Genomic DNA, 18,544 nt, shown 5'->3' with positions numbered 1-18,544 from the left:
GGTTATACAAAAAAAACCACCTTATTACTTAAATATATCATGAAAACAGAATTTTGACTATCAGTCAATGTGACAACAATTCACTGATACATATACATTTTATCATGTTCAGAAATCTTATCGAATAAGCTTTCAGTTACATAAAAATATACCTTACAAAAATGTGCCTAAATGTTTGTGACTTTCATATGAGTTATACAGATTTGGATGAGTTATATTTAGTATACAAGCATGTTTAATATTTTCACTGTAGTTTATTTGCATACATAACCTCATAGAATGTTTTAAAAAAATAGCTTTCTATTTTGTAAGACTATAAAAGACTACCTCATTTTCAAAATTGCATGTAACACACACACATCAGTACATGCGAATTTTTTTCATTTGATTCTTCCTTTGGAAGTAGCTAATGCATGAGATCAGACTTTTTTCAAAGTATCAACAACTGTTTGGGTTTCCTTCACGTATTATTATAAAGATATAGAAGTCCTCACTGTTGTCCGCCTAAATATCAGGTACTCTATCCATATTTGAACATCAATACAAAAAGTCTCAAAAAGACACAAAACACATAACCGTTACTCCCAATTTCTGAAGATGTTTGTCACATCAGGACACTCTTCTTGCACAGCCCAAATACCAGCATAATCATATAATTTCAAAAACCAAACCTCTAGTTCTTTCATGCACAGTAGGGACAAACTTGTCAAAAGAATATATTACGAAACTTAGTTAACACAAAATGTTCTTAGAAAAAACTAAGTATGCTCAGAGTGATGAACGAGCATCAGCTTACTTAGTGAATTACTAAAACTCAGTGAATTACCTAAAAATTGTACCTTTTTTACTTCTCTTACATCGTCTTGTAGCTTTTTGTTCTGTTTGACTATACAGATTATCCAAGCTTGTTGGGAGTACAGACACTATAAAAGTGAACCATATGAAAGCAGAACAAGCTATTAAGTTCATTTGTGACTGTAAGACACAATCACAGCGGTACTGTGTACTCTGCTGTATGAAAACGTTTTTAATGTTAGAAGCTTATGAATGTACACATAGCTTATGATGATACTTTAACATGTACTTGTTGCTTCTGATGTTTGAAACAGAACATGTAGTGACATGGCAGTCCAAAAGCAATGGGATTTGGATGGAGTTTATCAGCTGCATTTGCACAAATATAATTTCCGTGATTTAACAGTAGATTCAAAATAAGAGAAAAAGATAAGACTTACAAGAAATAATTAACAAAAAGCGTAATATTGATGTCTACAAAACATGTCAATAACAATGGAATTAATACTTATACATCATTGCTGGGAATTTAGGAGTTGCATTCAAGTAGAAAATCAGCTACCACAACTGACATTAGCTGACATAATTATTGGCCAACTAACAAAACAGGCCAGGGACCGAACGGGCTGCTGCTTCCTGAGGAAGCTTAGAGATGTAGGTAAGGCAATGTAGTGAAGTTTGCATTGGCTTCAGCAGTGCAAACAGTCACTATAAGCTAAATTGAGCTTAAATAAACTGTCTTTCTTGTGTAAGCATGAAACTGTGGTTTTCTTAGCACGCTTCAGTTCCTGGGTCACTCCCATGTGTACTAATCTACCTCTGGCCTTTTCTACCAGCTGATCACCTGTAAGTTTCCTGTACTAGTGGAGTCACACGCACTGGAGATAGAGGAGGGCTGTCCGGAGTCACAAAGGGAGTAGATATCTGCATGTCTGAATTTAAAATATCGATGAAGGAGCCATTCTGCACAACAATGACACTACTGAAGATAAAATTCGAAGTATTGTACACTATTGTGCACTGCCAATATGAAAGCATCTGGCTTGCAAAGTCATACACTACTTACTTGCTTTGATTATTACTGAAGAGAAGAGAAGAGAAGAGAAGAGAAGAGAAGAGAAGAGAAGAGAAGAGAAGAGAAGAGAAGAGAAGAGAAGAGAAGAGAAGAGAAGAGAAGAGAAGAGAAGAGAAGAGAAGAGAAGAGAAGTTGGAAGGGACCTACAATGGTCAGTCAAATACTAAGAAGTTAATTTACAACATACACCATTTCTGATGTTTTAACTTGCAAATCAGGCACTCAGTGAAGCTAAGAAAGCTAAGGTTCTCAGTAAGTTGCAGAAGTACCGAGCCTCCTTGTAAACTGAAATCTAATTTATATTACACTGCCTAATATGATCATTTATAGAGAGCTGTAGTTGCGTGTAGATATAATTTCTACTAAAAGGAAGTCTAGCCTTTTAAGGCAGGGTACTTAAAATGGATGGTTATTGCCAAAAAGGGAGATAGGTAAGAGATAGACTATTCTTATCTGCATGTTGGAATTCTGAGAGGAAGAATATGTTAAATTGCAAGTGGTCTCGGAAATGCTAAGTCAATTTTACAATTTTCAACTCTGAGTGCATCTCATTTAGTGCAGTAGATGTTTCATTTAGCTCTGGCTTCCAAAACGCCTGATTCATATTTCTAGAATTCATCTCTGGTTTTGCCTTTAATAGATCACACAAGAACACCAAGTTCATATTTGAATATGATAACTCTTTTGAAGATTGCTTAAGATTTTTTTCTTCAAAGCGTATAACACCATGACTGAATTTAACGGCATAAAAAAGTTGTGCTGGGGCTTTGGGGTTTGGTTTTATTGTTTTGGGTTGGGTCTTTTTTTTGGAGGGAGTGATTTGTCAGATTTAATTTTTACTGCTACACGAGCTAAACAGGGATTCAGCATATTGAAGTCTTACCGTGAGACAATTTAGGTCATGTCACAGTAAAACAGTAATAATCATAAATCCCTATTCTGTATTTTTCCTGCCAACATAATCCTGAAAGGGGCACTGAAATGGTGTTTATAGATAGGTTGGAAAGATGTTATTTCTTCTTAAAGTATATCCATGAAGACTAAGAATGTAGATAATGAAGAGGAATTGAGTGGTGTTTAGACTGAGTGAGTCAGGTCATTCTAACTATCCCATTTTCTGTAATACCAGAACATTCTTTGAATTAGGATATCTATTTTACCTAATCCTCCCACTCTGCTGAATTTCCAAGATTTCAGTTAAATAATTCCCTAAATAATTTGGGAACTTTGAAAATTCAACTCAATTGTTGAATAACTTAAACTTTTTATAAAAAATAATATCATCTTACACAGTGCTCAGAGCACTGTGGGGTGGGGGTGGGGGTGAGGGGACAGCGGGATTTAGTACTTTGGTGCGTTACAGTATTGAATTTACCAAGATACGGGAGCACTGCCTTGCACTGGGACAAGTTAGCAATTTCCTCTATCTCCAGCAGTGTCTTCAGTCATCACGGTGATGACGTATGAGTAGGAACAGAAACTGCTGAGCTGAGCAGAGGCACAAGAAGCAAGTGCACAAGAAATTAAACACAGCACCACAGAACTCCACTTTGAATAGGGCCCACTAGAGTAGGCAAAAGGAAAAGCTAAATGTTTCTGTTTTATAGTCCCAAAAGGATCCTATCCAGGGAATATAGTTTGACAAATGTAAACTTATACTCAAAGAGAAAATATGGCCTTATAAATAGCATCAACAACCCATATAATTGTTGCACGCATGCATGCTTGGGGGTCTAGAAATCTCAGGAAGAATAATTCCAGAAGTATTTTTACTCAATGGAGAGGGATAACTAAAAAGTTGGAAAGTCTTGGGCCCACCTGTCTGCTATTTTGCCATAGTTCTACTGAACACACTGAGAGAGAGAGATGAGGTGCTTATCCCCAGAGCAGCTCTGCAGTCCTCTACAACAGAGAAGAAATGTGGTTCTTTCGTATTGTGGAGTTACAGATAAATATTGTTCAGTGCACAAGCTAAAGGCTTATATTTTAGCCAGATGCAAAATTAAAAGATAGAGACGAAGATATTTGCCTCTGTCATCCAGTTAAAATGTGTTATAGCCCTAAAGGTCACCATGTTACAGCTAACGCAAGTAAAGCATTTTTTCTGTCTGAGATGTCTGCTTTCTGGTTAACTCGAGACTAGAAGTTTCAGTATCTCATTAAGCCAACAGGCAATCAGACTTCCAACTACAAAAGATGGAGAAGCCTTGTCTTTATGGTGCCTGCTAAAATGTGGTTTTAAAATTCAAAGGGTGCAGCGTTGTGTGTTAAAACCAGGTCTTTTCAAATCATAAGACTTTTACTAAGTTATAGGATGATCACAAATTCCATTAAATATGATTAAAATTATATCAGAAGGCAGTAAAATAAACCCGTATAGTTTATATTCTATTACCTTGACAAATATTACATGGGCTGCATAGATGTGTCTTGAGGGCAAACTCAGTCAAGTCAGGTAAAGTAAGTGGTCCTTAACAATTTTCATTTTACCTCATCTATGAAGATGTATTTTCAAAATCCAGGATTTCTTAAGCATATGTAATCACTGTTATTGATTTGTTCCCAGGATCTCAAACTGGGATTTGTTCCTGCAGTTTAAACCTCTGGAAGCTGATGCTAGCAGCGGCAGCAGCAGCAGCAGTTGCTTCCTGCCAAGAGCAGTGCGAGGCTTGTGAGGTCCTTGAGGGGTGTCTAAGGGAGTTCCTGGGCCCCCAGGACCCTTGGGCTGCTGGTAGGGGAGGAACCAGCCAGCAGGAGATAGGTCTCATGGGAGGGGTGGGCAAGAGTGGGACGGTGGTGCTGGCTGTCCCCGTTACAGTTCAAACCATGGGAAGCTGCATATATCCAGCCCCTGGGGAATGCCAGCCACGGGGAACACCGCTAACAGTCTGTGCAAACAGGGATGGTGTCGGGTGCGAGTGGTGTCAGCAGTTTGTGTGGCAGTTCATGTGGCAGGGCGCACAGGAAGAGCTGTCAACTCTGCCAGCGACTGGGCTGCTGCCTGCTCTGCTCGCCTGCAGGCTCAGACTGCAGCCCTGATGGTCACCCCAGCTAGCTGATGGCTGTGCAAGCCTAACCAGAATCTTGAGGTTTTCAGGGCTTATTTTTTCTGAGAACTACAAGAAGACTGTGTCCTGATGAAAGATAGTGGTGTCCACCCACCACAACTACAAAGCTGTGGTTGAAACCTGAATGGAAGCACTACAGCCTACCTATGCTGATGAATCCTCCCAAACAGACCTCCCAAGGACTGAAATAGCTGTCCACACCTTAAGTGGCATGGAGATCCAGTATCTGGAAATCCCCTTAGCAACTGAAGGCAACAGAGGTTGTCATAGCCGCCAAGTAGGCCTGGCCGGAGGAACTCCTCAGACAAGTAGATATGTTACCAGAGGAGCCTAACAGGCAATGCCGTATCCAGGAATGTGAGCAGGGGATAGAAACATGGTACTGTGCACTGTCCCAGCCTGAGGGACAGCCCTGTTTTAAGGCTGTACAAGGGGAAGGTAAGCCTGAATCCAACCTTGAGCTAACACAAGTAACTCACAAGATGAAGGACCTTTGTCTCTGCTCAGGCCAGAAGAAGAACCCTTCCCCATCCCTTCAAGTGCTCCTACGTAACAGACAAAATGTTCTGGGGTTGGAGAATGAAAAGCATGTGAGGAATGGACAGGATCCAGGAAAAGCCAACTATGCAAACCTGATCCACCTACCTGGAGTGCCGCAATCAATGGCTATAAACTGGTGTGTGTGGGGTTACCCTCTATATAAAAAAATGGATTGACTATACACAGCCATCTGAAAAACTGAAGTGGACAGGTTGAGAGCTTATGGGTGAAAATCAGAGGTCAAGCTAACAGAGGAAACCTCGTGGTTGCTGTTTACTACAGGCCACCCAATCAAGGGGAGGATGTTGATGAAGTGTTCTTATTTCAAATACAAGAAGCATCATGCTCACAGGCTCTAATCCTGCTTCAGCCACCCTGACATCTGCTGGAAGAGCAGCACAACAAGGTGTAAACAGTCTGGGAGACTCTTGGAGTGCATCAGGGATAATTTCTTAATCCAGGTGATAGACAGCCCAACCAGAGGAGAAGCATTACTGGACTTTTTGTTTGCCAACACAGATAAGCTAATAAGAGTGGTTAAGACTGGTGGCAACCTGGACTGCAGAGATCATGCCCTGGCAGAATTCACAATCTTGAGGGATATGGGCCAGGTGAAGAGTAGATTCAGGACCCTGAATATTAGGAGAGCAAACTTTCAGTTCTTTAAGGAATTAGTAGATGGGAGCCGCTGGGAAACAGCCCTCAAGGATAAAGGAGCAGAACAGAACTGGCAGCTCTTTAAGGTTTTTTTATCTTATAGTGCAAGAGCTCTCGATTCCCATGTGTAAGGAATCAGGCAAAGAAGGCAGGAGGTTGCCTTGTTTCAGTAAGGATCTCCTGGTCAAATGTAAGAAGGAAATGCACAGACAGTGGAACCAGGCCTGTGTATGCTGGGAAGAACATAGGGATGCTGCCCGGGTGTGTAGGGATGTGATCAGGAAAGCTAAGACATTTGGAGCTGAATTTGGGAAGGAATGTGAAGAATGATAAGATGGGCTTCTACAGGTACATTGCTGAGAAAAGGAAGATGTACCCCACAATAAATAACACACGTGAACTAGTAAAAACTAGCACGGAGAAGGCTGAGATACTCAACAACTTTTCCCCCCTCAGTTTTCACTGGTAATTTCTCTTCATACATCTGTCAAATCCCTGAACCTCAAGGCAGAGATTGGAGGAATGAAGTACCTCCCATTGTAGGAGAACATCAGATCTGAGACCACATGAGGAACCTGAACATACACTAATCCATGGGACCCAACAAGATGCATCCCAGGGTCCTGTGGGAATTGGCAGATGTAGTCACCTAGCCACTTTCCATCATATTTGAAAAGTCATGGCAGTCAGAGGAAGTCCACAGTGACTTTAAAAAGTGTAATAGGGAGGACCTTGGGAACTACTAACTAGTCAGCCTCACCTCCATGCCCAGCAAGGTCATAAAACAGATCCTCCTGGAAGGCACGTCAAAACATACAGAAGACAGGGAGCTTCATGGTAGCCAGGGGACATGGCTTTACTAAGGGCAAATTGTGCCTGACTAATCATGTAGCCTTCTATGGTGAAGTGGCTGTATCAATGGACAAGGGAAGAACACCTGATGTCATCTGCCTGGACTTCTGTAAGGTCTTTGCTATTCACACCGCCCCCGCCAACATTCTTGATGCTAAACTTGAGACATATGGTTTTGATGGATGGACTGTTAGATGGATAAGGAACTGGCTGGATGGCCATAGTCTCAAGAGTCATGGGCTAAATGTCCAAGTGGAAACCAGTAACCAGTGCTGTCCCTCAAGGAACCATACTGGGACTAAAACTATTTAATAACTTCATCAGTGACACAGACAGTGAGATTGAATGTACCCTCAGCAAGTCTGTGGATGATGCTGAGGTAAGTGGTACAAATGATACACTAGAGGGAAAGGATGCCGTCCAGAGGGACCTTGACAGCCTTGAGGAGTTCAAAAAGGCCAAGTGCAAGGTCCTGCACCTGGGTCAGGGCAATCCCCAGTGTGGATATAGACTGAGGGATGAATGGATTAAGAGCAGCCATGTGGGGAAGGACTTGGGGATATTGATGGATGAAGGAATTGGACATGAACCAGTAATGCCTGTCTGCAGCCCAGAAAGCCAGTCATATCCTGGGCTACACCAAAAGAAGAGTAGACAGCAGGACAAGGGAGGTGATTCTCCCCCTCTACTGCACTCCCGTGAGATCCCACCTGGGGCACTGCATCCAGCTCTGGGGTCCCCAGTGCAACAAAGACATGGATCTGTTAGAGCAGGTCCAGAGGAGGTCCATGAAAATGATCAGAAGACTGGAACAACTCTCCAAAGAAGAAAGACTGAGAGAGTTGGGGTTGTTCAGCCTGGCGAAGAGAAGGCTCCCAGGAAACCTTACTGCCACCTTTCAATAGTCAAAAGGAGCTTATAAGAAAGATGGAGAAAGACTTTTTTACCAAGACCTGTAGTGACAGGACAAGGGGCAATGGTTTCAAACTGAAAGAAGGTAGATTTAGACTGGATATAAGGAAAAATTGTTTATGATGAGGGTGGTGGGACACTGGAACATGTTGCCCAGAGACATTGTGGATGCCCCATCATTGGAAGTGTTCAAGGACATGGTTCAATGGATCTTTGAATAACCTGATATAGAGAAGGATGACCTTGTCCATGGCAGATGGGTTGGACTAGATGATCTTTGAAGGTCCCTTCCATCCCAAACCATTTTATGATTCTATGATTTGTCTGGCTAATATAATCCAGTGATTATCTCTGCAGTCCTAATTGATTTTCTATCTACTGCTGTTAATGACACAATACATATTGAAAGGAAAATATTTTGATGTGCCTTAGGAACAGAACTAACATTTATGGTAAGTATAATAGCATTCAGTATTCAGGTCCATTCAAGTGATAATTTTCCAGTGGAAGGAAAAAAAAAATATATAAAGGGTCTTCAGTAACTCATCATTGTGATTAATTCAATACATATTTCTCCATCACAGGATGTGATAATAGTGATAGAATTACACATCTATTTGTATGTGTATTTTTCCTAATCCATTTAAAATCTTCACATTTATTACTTTTCAGTTTCTCATACGAACACTTCTATGCTTTGCCTTTTTTCCTAATGCCACAGTACAAAAATATAGCATTATGGTTTTGGTTTTTTGTTTGTTTGTTTGTTTTGTGTGTGTATGTGTTGTTGGTTTTTTTTAATATAATTACATAAAATAGGAGTTCATCTGTGCAAATATTTCATTTTTTCCTTAAGATGGATATCAGGCAGCTGGATAATGAAACATTCAAACCACTTATAATCACCTGTATCCTTCGACAATTATAGTTTTAAGAAACCAAGATAAAACCCTTTAAGAGATCCATTAAATAACCTTTCTTGCCGATAAATAACTGTTACCAAGTTGCTGGGTATACACTTTATCTGACAACAGTGACAACAACAATCCTTTCTTTTTTAAGCTCCTTGAGTTCTTCACTTCTATTTTACTTTCCTTTTTTTTTTTCTTATTTATTCCTTTTTCAGGTGTGTTTCTGAGTGCCAGGATTGCATTCGTATATGTACCAAAATATCTTTTGATATTCCTGGCTTTAGGTTTCAATTTCACTCTAACATAGAAACAATGCTCTTTTGTATTTAAACAAGAGTCAAAATAAGGGACAAGAAAAATTATCAGTACTCCGATGAGCTAGAATATTGTCAAAACACATTAACCACATTAACAGATAACTTAGCACAAAAAGTTTCCTGTGTTTCAAACTAGCACACGCCAAGAATATAGGTCAGATTTTCCATCAGTAAAACCAAGATTAAAAATCTTTGTAAAAGCCATTCTAAATAAAAGAAAAAAACACACAAAACAGTTACTATACCTTGTATATCTAAAATGCTGGAAATATGAGCATTCTAGCAGTCTGTAGACTATTTTATACAGACTATATGCTTTTTCATTAAGGTTAAAAATATTTCTCATGTATGCTATTATGACTAAATGTTTAGCTTAATTTTCTATGAAAAAGTAGAACCACAATAAATAAACCTTCATTTGGAGAAAAGCCTGGTACATGCAAACATCCAGGAGTCGGAATCACAGAGAAGGCAGGAAAGATTTTTGGTCTGTTGTCATGGATCTAAGGTTAATTAGTTATTCAGTCTAATACTGACAGAATAATATATTGTCAAGAAGATGCAGCTCTTGTTCTGTTTGAAACAGAAGTATTAATTTATCCCAATATTGTAATTCATTATTGAGGAGTTCCTTATATTTAGGAAGATAATTTTACATCACTCCTTTAAATCCCTTGACTCCATATTACCTGCACCATAAATTCCATCAGAGTATATACCCTGTTTTTTCTGTATTACCTCTACATCTTCTGCCCTAAAAAACAATTTACGTACAAAAATAATACAAACAGTAACATTTTCCCTCTTCCTACGATTACCAACTGTTTTGAAATTGGAGAGTACTCTTTTTTTTTTTTTTTTAACATGGAATCAAGATTACTTTAATGAGAAAAAGATATATTTCTCAAAATTTGTCAAATCACAGACCCAAGAGTAAATATGATGATAAATTTAATATAAACCACCACTAACATAACTATAAACATACAGTCATTTTTTCTAAGGTGAAGGCAGCCTAGCCCAGTTTCCATAAAATATTGAACAGAATTCAAAATTAATATAATACTGTCAAACTATGCACCAGCAAGAATCTTCTGTTTGTGAAACAAGATTGGCCCAAGGATCTGTGATCAATCGGTAGATAAATTAAGCAACAGAATATTTCTATGCAATTGGTGATGGAGAAAAGAGTTACTTACCTAAAACCCCCAGCCTGTAATTGAGAGTGACAACAATGACATTTCCGTAACTTGCGAGAATGCTGCCATCAATCATATTGCCAGTACCCTCCATGTAAGAGCCACCATGGATGTAGACCATCACGGGTTTCTTGCTGTTCTGATCATGAATGTCTGAAAAAATTCAAGTAAGGAAAACATAATAAAGTAATAAAAAACTAAGGAAATGTGGAATTAGCAATAAATAACACTGCTAAAAATATTCTCAATTATTTCCTATGGTTTCAATGTCATCACCACCACTTTAATCAGCTAGTTTACACAGTTCAGGATCATCTTACAAGCCTAATATTTATAGTTTGAATATCTCTCTTGGTTACTTCAAATACTATTTCCTCTGAAATGTTCTCTTAACACTTGAAATGCCTTCAGTATTACAAGGAATTTAATTTGAGTATAAAAGTCTAAAAGCCTAAAGAGAAAAATCATATTATGAAATAATTTTGTCTTTTTTTTGAACATTCTGTTTCAAGTATATGCCAATTTAGAAATATCTGTAGATTTAATAATAAAATTACAATAATGATCTATACTTTCCATTCCTCACTGAGACATAATTGCTGAAATTATATTCCCAATAGCTGGGTAAGAGGTAATATCACAAAATCAATTTGTTCTGATAGAAGTAAACACAGTAAACTGCTCTGTCTTTCAAATAGCCTACAAGTTAAAAAACAGAGAATTCTTGTGAATTCATGGCCCAGATTTTTTGTATTTAAAGCTAATTATGTTTTTTGTGTTATACATTTCTGTGTCGTGGTAGCTGAGCCTTAAAGAACAACCTTGAATTAATGCTCCTCAATGGTATGGCTGATCTTTTGTATACACAGAAAAGCTCTTGACTCTTTTCAAACAGATAAACAGCTGGGTCTTTCTTTCTAAATGAAAGTTAAATGAAATTGATAGTAATATTTACATACTTCAGAATGTGTTATAAAGATGCACTAAACAATGATTTGGGGTATATTTAGCATTGCATTAATATATCTTCCTCTAATAACTGAAAAGTTAGGTTCCTGACACCAGGGATGGTTCAGACTACTTAAGTTAGGGACATATGTTCTCTACCGAAACAATGGGAACAGGGGCTAAGCTCCTTTAAAAAGCAGAGGCCAGTTCAGTGAGCTACCATTAGATATATGGCAACATATACACCTTTTAAAAATAATTCAGTGTATCTGTATGTGGAATAGGAGCACTTCTTTCAATCACATAGTACAACAGACAAGGGAAAGCAGTGTCTTTGAATATTCAATCAGGTTTTAAAAAAAACAACCAACCAAACAACAAAAAAAAAAGCCATGTTCTCTTTTGGATAGGGTAGGCATATACTGAACAGTGGGAAAGGGAAGTGGAGGAAGCAAAACCTGAGCTAAATACCTAGAGGTAGGTGACCTGGGTTTGAAAGCCTTACAAAACTCTTCCCTCTCTTCAGGTTTGTTAGGAAATATTCTAAGATACCAAAAATGTTGTCAGCAATCAGGTATGACATATATAATATCTTGTATATGTGGAACTAATTTGAGGATATTTAAAGCTAAATTATGACTGGTCATATCCCTATGGCCCACTTTTACTTTACTCACGTGTATGCACTACCCTAAATACCAAAAATTGTCAGCTGAGTGCAGGGAACATGTTCAGGCTCCAATGTATACCTGTCTAGATGTCAGAGTTTAAGGCTTCTTGTAGAATCCCCCTTCTTTACATAAAAAGATACATACTTTATGTGCTGTATTTTATGCGTTGTACTTGAGCAGCAGAACAAAAGGGTTTGTGATAAGACTTTTTAATTATTGTGACTATAAGTAATGCAGCCATTAAACAGATCATATAAAGCAATGAGTTACATTCTAGTGGATGTATTTTTTTATTCTCATCATCTTCAGCAAAGTACTCGGAAGTGTTTCTTTTGCAAAGTCTCAGCTAAGCCCTCAAAAAATGAATGCAACAATTATTCACCACCATTATTTGTGTTACTGAATTACCTTTCCCTTCTTTCTCCAAAGTGTCAAGGCATGATTGGTTGCATTTAATCTTTCCTTATTACATAATTCTACCTCAGGGTTGAATCTTTCACTGCTGAAGTCAATGGGAGGTTTCCTCTTCCACTTCAGTGGGAACATCATTAGCTTCAACATAAAGGAAATGAGCTCCATGCTTTATGAACTTAGATCTAGAGTGGATGCCCTTGTTAATCATGAAACCTTAACATCTAATTTTAAGAAGTCCGAATAATAATGTGTTTACAATCCAATATCTATCTTAAGTTTTTAATGCAATTTTTATTTTGCTTGTTACTAATCTTTTGCTTCAAAATTAACTACAGGATTTGGTATAGTAAATAATGATAACATAATTTTAAAAAATCATATGTTGCACAGAAATAGGAAGGTGATATTCAGAAAATAACAGTAGTTTTAGACTACTCTGCACAGCATTTTTGTTTTAAGAAATAGCATAATTCAGCAGTGAGGGTGGTACAGTAGAGGGCAACCAGTGTGAATCAAAGACCAGAGATTTTTATTCTGGTATTTTATAATGGGTAGAGTAGCTACAATTCAGCTGAACTCCCAGGAAGAGAGGAGACAGTGTTCTCACTGCAGTATGAGTGATTTTCAGGGGAACAGGGAGGACAAATATTTCAAAGTTATTTGAACTGATATAAGATAGAAGAAAACAGGAAAAAAAGCCACGGAATAACACTTCAGATTGGCCAAGCATGAGAGGAATAAGAAACACGTTGCTTCAAAACCAGACCAATTAACTATGCAAGTTTGCTATCTTCTCAATTAATTTGAAAATATTTTTCTTCATTTGGTAAATATATAAAGTAAAATAAACTGTCACTGTAACTTTAATGAAAAGGAGGGGTGAGACTAGAGGAAGATTTCATGACTTCTTTCTATTTTGGTGCATCCTAAATAGCTTTGCTGTGCCAAGGCAAGAAAAAAGTATTTCCTTGTAAAACTTTTTTGGGGTACTTCACTGTGAACTTTAACATTTCCTTTCAGGGAATCCAATCCAACTCTGAAACAAGTGAATGAAAATGATTGTCATTGATTTCAGTGAAAATGTGGTCAGAGTCAGAATGAATGTATCTCAGAGGCTAGCTTATTATAGGAAAAAACAATAAAGCAACAATAACAGCTTCCTTTATTTTTGTGTCCTGAAATAAACCACATCCTGTGAGAAAAAAATAAGTAAGTAAATAAAAATAGCAAAGGCAAAGCACAATTCAACTGCATCAATGTACAGCATGTACACTGGGGAAACAGTGCAAGTGAAAGGAAGGATATATGTGAGTTTTTTCATGAATTTCAAACAGGTGAATTTACAAAACGTGTAGGAGGGAAAAGAACACATGCATGTTTTTAAATTCCATTTTCTCAACCTAAGAAAGAATGGGGGGGGAAGAAGTATGTGGTTTCAAACAATATTTATGTTACTCACTTCACACATATTTAGCAATAACCTTTACACCTATGCCACAGGGGAACTGCAGTCATCTATATGTTAATTTGGATTTTAAAAAGAAAAACAGTGAAAGGAATTTCTAAAGAAGAAAATAAAGAAGCACACTGAAGTGGCTTCTGCAAATAAGGGACTAAAAATAATTTTGAAATAACAGCAATAACAATAACAATAATTATTAATATAATAAAAATTAAAAAGTTTATGTTCATGCATCAGGGTCGAGCTTTGAAAAAACAAAAAATACCTTCATCTTCACCACGATCATTACTGGTTATATCATCTGCGCTTTTCTTTGTGTTGGCTCCTGGGATCATAGTGAGGAGGAGAATAAAGGGAAAAAAGAGAATTCAAAAACAGCAGGTTCTCAAAAATCATATATAAAAAAAACTATTACAAAAAAAAGAAAAATGTAACAAAAATGCCAAAATCTGTTACATTTGAAATTGAAAAACAAAAAAAGATGCAAACTGCACATAAACATAAAATGGCAAGAAGAACAAATTGAAAATATTTGGAAAAATGTATTGTATTCTGTGACAATGCAGGTACTTCAGTTAAAAGTGATTTCTGCAAAAACAAAATTAATGTGCTATTAAAAAAGAATAATACAAACAAAAAAAAGTATATTAAAAATTACCAAATTATGGTTTTTACATAAGAAATGCAATTTATTTCATTCTGTTCTGTAACTTTGAAGAAATAAATCCTTCAGTCGGTATCTTCAATTACTTAACATTTTATTCAGCCTAATTAGGATTTCTTAAAAATTAGCCACAGCCTGAATTTTAGATGGAACCAATGCAAATAAAATTATCATTGAGTCTTACACAACCTGAATGGATCAAGACAAACCACAAAGACCTCCTTAAAATCTAATCTTCCTTCCCATATGAACAAAAAGATTTAAAATAACAGATTGTAAACAAAGGTGAAACAGAGTTTAACCAAACCCAGGCATTAAACTGGTCCAAAAGTAGCCTTGGTTCATATTATGTCACATTTCATGCTCTCTAGAAAAACCTGGAAATTAACTGCAAACAGTTACTTACCATGATAAAGAACTTGCACTTATTTAGTAGAAGATTTAGTGAAGAACATGGTTTAATTTGTATCCAATATGCTTTCTCAAAATACTTTTGAGGTGTATACATGCACACACACATGCATACACACTCATGTCCATACATGCCATAGCCTCTGCTTTTGGGAGCAAGAGGAAATAAATATATTTTTCCCCACCCCTCTCCTTGGGCAATATTTTTGTTTTCTAACTAAAAAAGAATTACATCAAACTATCTTTGCACCCATAGTTTCATTATACTGTGCTTACTCCTGTAGGAAGTAGCCCTCTGTAATCTGGAAGATTACTTGAAAAAGAGTGAAACATGAATAGGAAACTCAATTTCTAATTCAGTTTAGAAATTAAATACTACTACTAAACAAATAAAATAGTCTAGGTCACCACTATAACCACTTTTTTCCTGAATCATCTTTATTTGGAAAGACGTTTTCAAGACATACTGAAAAAGAACAGTATAATTAATTATCTTGTTTATGTATGAGCCTGTGTATGAAGTCTCACTACATCACAGAGACATCATATTTAGCTAAAATAATTATTTTATAACCTCCTTTTATTCTATTATTTGAAATGTCCCTATTTCCCTCAAAATTCAAGGTTTCAAGTAAATCTTAGTCTATGATTGCAAGCAAGACAGAATGTGGTTAATTGTTACTAAAGTGCTTAAGATTTGTTAATATATGCAGCTTTGGGTTCTGTGCACTAGTTTGCTTGTGTTCTTGATACAGACAGAATACAGATTTTCTACAGAAATTTCCTGGAAACACTGCCGTTATATGTGCAGTGACAGTGATTAGTGAGTTAAAATGCGAAAAGCAGTGGCTAAGACTCCATCTCCACACAGAACCTGCATCTTCAATGCAGTCGTACAGAAGTTATTGTGTATGTAGTACATGAGTGCATTCAATTATATGTATTCAGTACATAATTAACTAGGTAAAATATCACTGTTGATGAAATATAGATGTTCTCTAATCTATTAATTTCTTTGAGGAATTTTAGATACAGGCTCTAAATCTCAGTCACCATACATGTTTTGCCCTTTTTTTAAATACTTTTCCAAATTAGTTTTAGCCCAGTGAAGGTTGAATGATTTCTCAAGTGCTATACAAATAAAATTAATATATTTTTTAAGTAAACCAAGTACTTGACCTATGAAGTGCCCTTAAATTATTTTTGATTAATGTAAAAAATTAATAAGAAATAATTATTCATAAACAAAAAATACATCTAGACAAAAGTTTGAAAGTACATAAGAGAAGAAATTTTGATCTTAGTTCCCCCAGTGAGGTAGTCTTCTGTTTGATTAAAAATATATGATCATCGTATGCCAAATACAATATGAACCACCGCATATCATTATTATGTATTTAAGAATAACAAAAATCAATATAATCACATATATATATAGTGCCTGTAGACAAAATCTGTATGTGCAAATATTTAGATTGTAATCCACATTTAATGTACTTTGAGTGAAAGAAGTAGATGTGTCCCAAAACATTTTAGTTCAGCTACTATCCCCCCCAAATCATCAAAATATATATATCAGTAACATATTGCAAGGATCTTGTCTCTGTTGTGCTCCCTGAAGTGACTCTGGTTTGGTGTCATTCAGAAAGAACAACACAAGTGTAATGAGAATTTAGAAAATGTCACCACACCATGCTACTAGATGTGATGAGACACAAATATCATATAACACAGGTATGTGACATAAGGTTATCTGAAATATTTGAAACATTCTTTCTTTCTTCTTCTTTCATTCTTCACAGCTTGAAGGAGTCATGGAGTAACCAATTTTCACAACACCTAAATGTAATTCTAAAATGTATTTAATTACAATGTGAGTGGCAATGATGTTTCTCCTACGAGTTGTGGAACAATCTTTCATTTGTCTATTGGCAACTGAAATATATTTTATAAACTAAGTTATTGGGTTTGAGGGGTTTTTAAATTAATTTTGAGATCTGATAAAATGGTTTACATCACTGACTTCTCAAACTGGGTTTCTGTGTTCCCACCACATTGGAATTTTTTCATACTGCAGGTACTACCCATAGAATCATAGAATCTTTTAGGTTGGAAAAGACTTTTGAGATCAGTGAGTCCAACCTCTAATCTAACACTGCCAAGTCCCACTAAACCATGTAGGTGCAACTCCACGTGTCTTTTAAATACCTACTGAGACTGAGACTCACCAATCCCCTGGGCAGCCTCCTCCAGTGTTTGATAACCCTTTCAGTGAAGAAAATTTTCCTAATATCTAATCTAAACCTCCCCTGGCACACAGCTTGAGGCTGTTTCCTCTCATCCTATCGCTTGATACTTGGGAAAAGAGACTGACACCCACCTCGCTACAACCTCCTTTCAGGTAGTTGTAGCGAGCAATAAGCCTCCTTTTCTCTAGGCTAAACAACCCTAATTACCTCAGCTACTCCTCAGAAGACTTGTCCTCTAGACCCTTTATTAGCTTCATTGCCCTTCTTGGACACGTTCCAGCACCTCGATGTCCTTCTTGTGCTGAGGGGCCCAAAACTGAACACAGTATTCAAGGTGTGGCCTCACTCACACGTGCCCGAGTACAGGGGCACGATCACTGCCCTGCTCCTGCTGGCCACACTAGTCCTGATACAAGCCAGGATGTGGGTAATAACGTTGGTACAGAACTGTTTGAGAACAGAAGTGTTATTGTTGGAATTATTTCAGTAGTGCCAAAACCACTTAAGATACCCAAGAGCATTGTTTAGAAAAACTATACTGATTATTTTGAAAATACAAGCTTCCAGAAATATGTTGTCTCATACAGAGAGGAAAAATTGTAATTTTCTACCCACTTTGTCTGGTTTTTGTTAAAAATGTTCACTCATTTGTCCTGAAACTTCTGTAAGAAGATGGTTATAAGAAAAAAAGAAAAAAGACTTACTATCCCTCTAAGGTTAGCTTAAGGTTGCGTATGAAGTCGTTTATCTACGGGACAGAATGGGAATGTCACTTAGTATCTCCTGTGGCTGAGAATTCCCTGCCTGCACCGACTGCTTGTCCCGCAAACCAGTGCTTCCCTCTGCTTTGGCCCTTCTTTTGGGGGTGTTCAGGGTTGGGGCATTTTTTCCTCCCCATATATGTAAAAATCACAGGAGCACCTATTTTTGCCTTGGATTCCCATACACCAAACAAACATTATTACTGCATTATAGGATCGGCTCTTCTGCAGTCTAAGAAGTGTTTACTCATTCATCCCACATGAAACATAGACGTAAATCTTAACTGTAATCCCGGAACTGGCAGTAGAGTGGAGAGCAGGGCAGATAAAGACTGAATTCCAGGAGTATCTCTATTGACCAGCCTAGGGTTTCACTGGAGTTCTTGGTCTGCAAAGTTTGTGTTTCACTTTTCATGCTGATGAAAAGTACTAGAGTAAAATATTTCAAAATGTTAATAGGACGGGAAACTATTTTCCAAATGTTCAAGTCCAGGAATGATTTAATTACATATATGAAATATGCTGTAGATATCGTAGCTCTACTGAAGATTACATTTATATAAAAGTTCATGGTTTACAAAGTTCTAAGAGGCCTTACTGTTGATGACAACTAGAAAAAGATGTGACTTCGTAACATA

The 18,544-nt window shown here is 37.1% G+C and overlaps 1 protein-coding gene across 4 annotated transcripts in view; it reads right to left on the bottom strand.

Moving 5' to 3' along the window:
- NLGN4X (neuroligin 4 X-linked) overlaps positions 1–18,544 on the bottom strand; it is a 188,136-nt gene that overhangs the window by 72,681 nt on the left and 96,911 nt on the right. For 3 of the 4 annotated variants that reach the window (XM_064437401.1, XM_064437409.1, XM_064437416.1), the window contains 2 exons: positions 14,087–14,146; positions 10,327–10,479 (listed from right to left, as the gene is read on the bottom strand). In XM_064437401.1, the coding sequence (XP_064293471.1) occupies positions 10,327–10,479; positions 14,087–14,146 (213 nt within the window). The remainder of the gene's footprint in view (positions 1–10,326; positions 10,480–14,086; positions 14,147–18,544) is intronic. The other variant, XM_064437426.1, reaches the window with a different exon arrangement.

The sequence above is a fragment of the Phalacrocorax carbo genome, chromosome 1 (genome assembly GCF_963921805.1).
Source record: "Phalacrocorax carbo chromosome 1, bPhaCar2.1, whole genome shotgun sequence".
NCBI classification, from domain to species: domain Eukaryota; kingdom Metazoa; phylum Chordata; class Aves; order Suliformes; family Phalacrocoracidae; genus Phalacrocorax; species Phalacrocorax carbo.
Note: the sequence above shows the minus strand (reverse complement) of the source record. Positions and strands in the feature narration are given on the sequence as shown.